This window comes from Hyperolius riggenbachi, chromosome 11 (genome assembly GCF_040937935.1).
Source record: "Hyperolius riggenbachi isolate aHypRig1 chromosome 11, aHypRig1.pri, whole genome shotgun sequence".
In the NCBI taxonomy this organism is placed as follows: domain Eukaryota; kingdom Metazoa; phylum Chordata; class Amphibia; order Anura; family Hyperoliidae; genus Hyperolius; species Hyperolius riggenbachi.
This window is the reverse complement of record NC_090656.1, coordinates 37,492,738-37,500,521: the sequence shown is the minus strand read 5'-3', so window position 1 is coordinate 37,500,521 and position 7,784 is coordinate 37,492,738. Positions and strand designations below refer to the sequence as shown.

The 7,784-nt window shown below is 45.6% G+C and overlaps 1 protein-coding gene across 1 annotated transcript; it reads left to right on the top strand.

Moving 5' to 3' along the window:
* The first annotated feature begins 999 nt into the window (after positions 1-999).
* SS18L2 (SS18 like 2) lies at positions 1,000-6,806 on the top strand. Its single transcript, XM_068261573.1, has 3 exons — positions 1,000-1,229; positions 3,047-3,123; positions 6,478-6,806. Exons 1-3 carry the CDS (start codon positions 1,161-1,163, stop codon positions 6,566-6,568), a joined length of 237 nt encoding a protein of 78 aa, XP_068117674.1. The 5' UTR covers positions 1,000-1,160; the 3' UTR covers positions 6,569-6,806.
* Positions 6,807-7,784: the final 978 nt, after the last annotated feature.

Sequence of the window (7,784 nt, the reverse complement as noted above, 5' to 3'; positions counted from 1 at the left end):
TCTGGTTTGGAAGGCAGTGTACTGTTCTGTTAGGTCCTAAGCCCGAAATTAGCCTAATAATCGATCGGGCATGCTTGTTGTACTGATTTTTATCCGTATCCATAAAATTATCAAATTGGATTATCGATGGCCACTTTAAAGTGTACCTGAGACGAGCAACGATGCGTCCCTCACCATCCTCTCGAGTGCCTCAGTTCGTCTGGTATCGGCCGTGGTAATCTGGCTCAGTCACGTCAGTCAGCTCTTCTGCACATACACATAAAGTGCAAGCGCAGAAGGGTACCGGGGCCAATACCAGGCGAACAAAGTATAAAGTAAGTATAAAAGGTAATGATAAAATCATTGAATCTGCCCATCTCAGGTTTCTTCTACGTGTAAATCAAGCACATCTTTAATCGGAATGCAATCCCTCAGGCGACAGATTGGGGCGGAGGCTGTAGAAGGGCAGCGACGCGTTCTGCTTGTGAAGGTAGGCCAGAGCTGGTGAGATGATCAGATCAATGGCTGCAGCTGCAGAGGGGACTCAGTAGAGTGTGTGTGAGGCAGAAAAGGATTACAAGGATTAAGACAAATGGGGCTTTAGCAGTTTTTTCCCCGCGCTTTATGATCACCTGGCGCTTTTGTAATAACATTTGGTGGGGTTTGCATCCATCAGGCCCCTAGACTCTACCCAGGCCTTAGGCAACTGCCAAGGATTGCCTTGTGGATGATCTGGTGTGGGGGCAGATCACTAGCAGGGAGGGCAGGTGGAGCTGTGGGTGAGATATGCAGGTCCCCATGGTAGCACAAGATACAGCATCTCCATCAGTCAGTGGCTGTAATAATAGTCAATAAAGCTGGGGGCGGGGCACAGAGAAGGAGGCGTCACTAGCACTAGAGGGGAGGGGGATATTTTGTTGTTTTTACATTCTTATATTTTCCACATCCTAACGTGCTATTTCTGGCCACGCCCCAGCAGCTTCACGCTGTAGTGTGACAGCGTGACGTTGTATCCTCCTGCAGCCCCGCACCGATCTCCGCTGCAGCTTACTCACATGCGCAGAACATCACTTTCGCCTCGGTTTTACGCACCACAAGAGACGTATGATGAAGCTCGGCGACGCGCAGCAGGGATGACGTAGTAGGCGTGCGCCGGAAGTGCAGTCAGATCGCTGGAGAAGATGTCGCTGGTGTTTGTACCGGAGAGGCTGCGAGGCCGAGCGCACGTGCCTGATGACAACCTGCAGCGGGTGAGAAAAATCCTATGGAGGGGGGTGTGGCAGCGCGGTGGGAGGGAGGGTCGCGGGGGGGGGGGGGGGGAGTTGGAGATTATCCCATCATCAGCTGCTGCTACTTCGCATCACTAACAGAGACCCCGTGCAGTGACTGACACAGAACATTTATATTGCACTTTTTCTCCTGGTTGACTCAAAACGCCAGAGCTGCAGCCTCTAGGGCAGGCTTTCTCAACCAGGGTTTCTTTAGTAGTCTGCAGGGGTTCCTTGGCATTTGTCCCCATTCTGGGGGACAGAACACACAATAGGGGCTACTGTAAAAAAAAAAAAAAAAAAAAAAAGCAGTAAATTGGGGGTTAAAATATTTACAGTTACATTTCTCTGGGCTCAACCTGGGTGGGGCGGCTGGTTGGTGTTAGTGCAGCATGCTAAGCGCGCTGTGACACAAAATGGGCATGTCCATGACATGGGTGAAGTGAACTGTAATGTAACTCTCAGGCAGTGGGCCAGAGTTTCCACCCAAAATGCAGATAGGCAACTTGACCCAGTCTGTTTACACACCAGGACGTTGCATTTAGGGGACGTTATAGGGCACATGCCGTGCCCCTAACGCAACGCCTGGTGGTGTTGGAGCAGGACGCTATCAAGAGCCGCGTTACAAGCAGCTCTTGGTGCACCTGCTCTGTCGGAGGCGCTGCGGAGACCACGTGAGCGGAGCTCTCCGCATCACGTGGTCCCGCCAGCCAATCAGCGGCCGCTCCAAAGAGTAAACACTGCAAGTGCAGTGAATGCCAAGTAGCCATGTGCCTGGCTACGTAGCGGCCTCTCCCCGCCTCCTCTCCGCCCCTAAAAAAAAACAAAAACACCCGTACTGAGCATGTGCAAACAGTCTAACGCGGCTTAGCCGCGTATAAAGTACTGCATGCAGTACGTTGTCTTGACGTGAAGCATTACTGTGTAACGCAACATGGGCACTGTGAACAGCCCATAGATTTTTCATTGCTGTGTGGTGGGGGTGCGTTACAGGCTCCTCTAATGTGCGCCTGTAACGTCCCACTGTGAAAGCAGCCTAAAGGTAGTTAGGTAATGTTCCCAAACACACAAGAAAGCAGTGTTCCCACAATGATGTGGTGAAATGTATAGCGACAGAGTGACATTACTGATGTAAGCACAGCCCGCTCTGACACGCTGTGTCGGCAGCGCGGCTGTAATTTATGGCTGATTACAGAGCGCAGGGGGGGCTTAGGGGGGATTGAAATAGCAACAGAGGCTGGGCTCTATAGGCATACCCAGCCTCTGTATGTGGATTGCATTCTTAGAACCCCGCCTCGGGTTTTCTTTAAGATTCCCTTGGAAATATTTTAAATAAGCCATCTTCACCAGAACATTCAGAAGGGTGGAGGGAGCCACCACTCCAAAATAACTTTAGGCTGGGTTCACTATTACTAGACTTCAGATTTTGAGTTTTTCTGAAATTTGGACAGCAGGTCTATTTTTCTGATTATTATTATTATTTATTTATTTTTTGCCTGTGATTTAATGTTACACAAACAAAAATTGCACAACCACACATGAAAAATCAAAATAAAAACCTGAAAATGGCAAATGCAGATTATATGCCAACTTTACCAATTTCCGGGGAAAATCCATCCTGCTTTAGTCTGATTAGACCCATTATAATAAAAGTGGCATTGATGAATTTGAGGTTCATTTTTCAGCAGAGGCCATTGCCTGCCACAGTGAGCAGTGATGTCGGCACAGTCCCAAATAAGCCAGCGTCATTGTAGAGCGCTGTGTTTTGTTTTATCTCATTTTCTTTTTGTTCTGTATAGCTGCTGGAGGAAAATGATCAACTCATCCGCTGCATTGTGGAATACCAGAACAAGGGACGAGCTACAGAATGTTCTAAGTAAGTGTACATGTGGTGCATTTTTTTATGGACAAATCTACAAGTAATAACTTGTTCAGTACAGCTCAAATCCAGCCCAAAACTTTTCACTTCTCACTCTCTTCTTTGGCTCCTTAGGACAGTGTCAGCTTGTCATTGCTTATGTTTTTTTGGAGAGATTCGATTTTGTGTAAATTTTATTAGCAGGGACTCACACCACAGTAAAATGCGGATAAGTTCTGTCTTCTCTCTCCACTATCAGGGTACATTCAGGGCTGGTTCACACCACGGGATCCGTTGCATCAAGTGGGCCGCACTTCTGTGCAGTCTGCGATTATCCTGGGCCATGCTAATACATTCCACCATATAGTATATTGGGGAGCACATCTGCCGCAGGCTACAGCCAGACCACGTTGGACCAATGGCTCTCACTTGCCACAGGTGGTCCAGCACAAGTATGAGGCTGGATTCTCACTATGCACGTGGTATGACACACTGCATGCTTGTTACAGGTGTGTGACTCAAATACAACTGAAACAATGCATGGTATTTTATATGCGTTTATGAACATTTTTTGCAGTTGGCCTAAATTACATACTCTGCTTACTGACAACATGACAAGTTCCTGTTTCTGGTAAGAATAAACATGCAATAAATCACATTAAGGATTCCAAAACGAATGCAGCAGGCTGTGTTTTGTTTGTCTTTGCATTAGATGAAAACTAGCCCATTCATAATCATTGGTTTATACACTAATGCAAATTTTCACTGTGAAAATACACAACAATGGGAACGTTTTTTCTTACAGTGTAGTAGAAACCCCTGCATGTCACATGGCCTCTGCTCAGAGACAGCGAGTGCCACAAAATCACCAGCTGCCTGCAGGTGCCCAGCAGAGCCAAAGCTATGGAGATGGAAATGCAGTAACATGCAGATTTCATTTACATTGTTATGACAATCACATAAACTTCCTGTCAAGTTTGCATGGCCCGGTTCCTAGCTACATACAATGTGAATGAAATGTGCTTGGAAAGCTGACATAGTACAGTATAATCTCATTATAGTAAACCATGTGTTCAGGTCAAGCCCCATTATAAGTATATTGTAGTAGCATCTGATATAGTAAACCCGGATATAATAGAACTTCTGTTATAGTAAGCTTGTTTTTGACCCCTGCTGTATTCTGTATCCGGCTATAGAGGAATGTGGGCGGGCACTTGCGTCATAGGTCAGTCGGAGTCCAATGAGCTGTAGGTGGGCGGCTACTTGTAGTCTGCTCGCTACTCTGGGCCTGCGTGGGTTACCTCAAAAGCTCCAGCGAGTGAGACCTATGCTCCCTGTGTAAGCTGCAGCCTAATTACTGAGGAAATCGCCTGTCATCTGTGATTGCTTGTGCATGGCTGCAATGCCACAGTATTATCCAGGCTGCACATAAATGTGGACAGAGGAGAACACTATTATTATTATTATTATTTTTATTATTTAGTATTTATATAGCGCCGACATATTACGCAGCGCTGTACAGTGTATATATATATCTTGTCACTAACTGTCCCTCAAAGGAGCTCACAATCTAATCCCTACCATTGCCATATGTCTATATTATGTAGTGTAAGTACTGTAGTCTAGGGCCAATTTTTTAGGGGGAGCCAATTAACTTATCCGTATGTTTTTGGAACGTGGGAAGAAACCTGAGTGCCCGGAGGAAACCCACAGACACGGAGAGAACATACAAACTCTTTGCAGATAGTGCCCTGGCTGGGATTCGAACCAGGGAGCCAGCGCTGCAAGGCGAGAGAGCTAACCACTACGCCACCGTGCAGCCCACACTATCAGTACTGTACCTGCATTAACTGGTGAGATCTATGCTACCTTCTGTGCAAGCTGATGCACGATTATTGTATGCCAGTCCCTGCATATTATGCACTGTGCATTTTGATCTGGCTTTAGAAGCTGTCTGTGCTCGCATACTGAAGTATTGAAAGGAAAGAGGGAAAAAATACTCCCAATTGAATAAGGGTTAGAGCACTATGGTAAACTTTGTGTGTTTAGTATGACAATTTCTGATATAGTGAACTTCTTTTATATTAAACTAGTTTGCCCAGTGCCTTGGTGTTTCCTGTAAAGACATTTTCTGGTGCATCTTATGTTTGCGGTGGGTTTGGTTCGAATCCCAGCAAGGAAACTATCTGCTGGGTGGCAGTATGTTCTACTGGTGTCTGTGTGGGTTTCCTCCAGTTTCCTCCAACATCCCAAACACATACAGATAAGTTAATTGGCTTCCCACTAAAATTGGTCCTAGACTACAATACATACACTACACAGTACATACATATGACACTATGGTAGGGATTAGATTGTGAGTGCTCCAAATACTAATTTTACTGACCATTTCCACCTCTGTTCTCTAGCCTTATGCTACATATATACTTCAAAGATTAATGAAAGAACATAGACCAGTTTTACCCCCTTCCATGTTGTATGAGAGCCATACTCTACAGTGGTACTATGGAGCTGAACTCCCCATCAGATAAGTCTTTTCAAGATGCTGCACACAAAGATGCTGTACACATTCAAAAGATCAGTATCTGCAAAAGATCAATTCATGCAAAATGCATTCATAGTTATATCTGCAGATCTCATACACACCTTGTTTAAAGAGACACTGAAGCAAATTCATTTTGCCCTTTTTACCTTATAATTCGCTTCAGTGCTCTCTGCACACGTAAAGTGCCGCAAAATGAGGGCTGCAGACCCCCCAAATCCCCAGGGGGCAATCTGGCTGGCATTTACACAAAGAGGCAGAGCTTTCAGCTCTGCCTCTCCTGATGTCAATTGCGGCAGATCGCCACCTCTCCCCGCCCCTCTCACTCTTCCTTCACAGAGAGGGGCGGGGAGAGGTGGCGATTGACGGCAGGAGAGGCAGAGCTACAGCAGAAAGCTCTGCCTCTTAGCGCAGCAAAATCCACGACAAAGTTACTGTAGCGAATAGTAAGGTAAAAAGGGCAAAATTTATTCGCTTCAGTGTCTCTTTAACAGACATTCATCTGCAGATCAGATCCACCGGAATGGATCTGCAGATGATTGTCAGATATGCAGATGAATGTCTGTTAAACAAGGTGTGTATGGGATCTGCAGATATCAGACTATGAATGCATTTTACAGGAACGGATCTTTTGCAGATACTGATCTGTTGCATGTGTGCAGCATCTGTGTGTGCAGCATCTTGCAAAGATTTCTGTCTGATGGGGAGTTCAGCTCCATAGAATAGACTGTGTAGAGTATGGCTCTCATACTACATGGAAGGTGGTAAATCTTTCAAGTGTGTACACACCATTAGTCAATCAGCTCATGGCTCTCCTCTCTGCCCTCCAGGTATCAGCAAGTTCTGCACAGGAATCTCATCTACTTGGCCACCATTGCCGATGCCAGTCCTCCTCCGCCTCCCACCAAGCCGACTTCCTGAGCAGATCTGCATGGAATTTTATTTATGAACTGTAGTATTTATTAGCCACCTTTCCTCTATTGCGCATCCAGTTTGCCTGTCTGGAGAATGAGAGAAGCCTGGGTTGAAGATAAACAGTTCCAGCTTTTGTCCACAAGGTGGAGCCTCAGACATTAGCCTCTTCCTGCAGTTTAATCTCCAGTTAGTAGCCGATGAGGATCTGGAATTTCCACCAGCTGGAGCCATGGGGGGGGGGGGGGGGGGGGTCTCCTGCATTCACCAGCTTTTCTCACTGTTTTTAATTTTGCTATTAATACATTGTTTTAATATGCAACTCTCCACAGACCTAGGAAGTCTGTTATATAGCTGCAGTCATCACGTTCATTCACACATCTTGGTTAATTAGCTAGCACAGTAACTGGAATGAATAATATCTCACTGACCAGTTACAGGTCTTGTAGCACGGTAGTATAAAGAGCACCAGTCTAGCTGAGGCAGTCAGTGAAGGGGAACTATATTCAGCGCTAGGGATGAGGTGTAAAGAATGCTGAGTTGAAGTATAATTATGCAGCTTAAAAATGGACCAATCGAATCCCACCATGGCTTCATTTGATGGTATATTATCAAGCTGCATACATTTGCATAATTCTGCATCAGCTTAGATATTTTTTTTCTGCATCTCATTGACCAGCCCCCGACTGATTAAAGGTGTCAGCGACAGAATTCCAGCTTGCGTGAAAATGTGATGCAAATTGTATTCAGCTCAGAATTGGGCTACTTAAAGTAAGCAGGAAGTGAATCTTATTGGACCAGTTACAAGCTGCATGTAGGCGGGATTATTGTTGTCCCATAGACCAGTGGTCTGCAAACTTAGCTCTCCAGCTGTTAAGGAACTACAATTCCCACAATGCATTTGCCTTTATGAATCATGACTGTGGCTGTCAGACTCCTGCAATGCCTTTTGGAACTTGTAGTTCCTCAACAGCTGGAGAGCCAAGTTTGCAGATCACTGAGACCATTTCTTAACGGATGTACCTTGGAAGGCATTCCCAATGCTTGTGGCAACCAACACGCAGTCCTCAGATTAGTCACAGGTTCTCTTTAAAAATGTAAATCTGCTTACCTTGCTGTTACCAGATTTGTATCCATTAATGCTGTCTTGTCATTCCATTTTAGGCTTTAATAAAAACCCAAAAAGATTCTCCTGTTTTGATTTTACTGAAACACGTGTAAACTC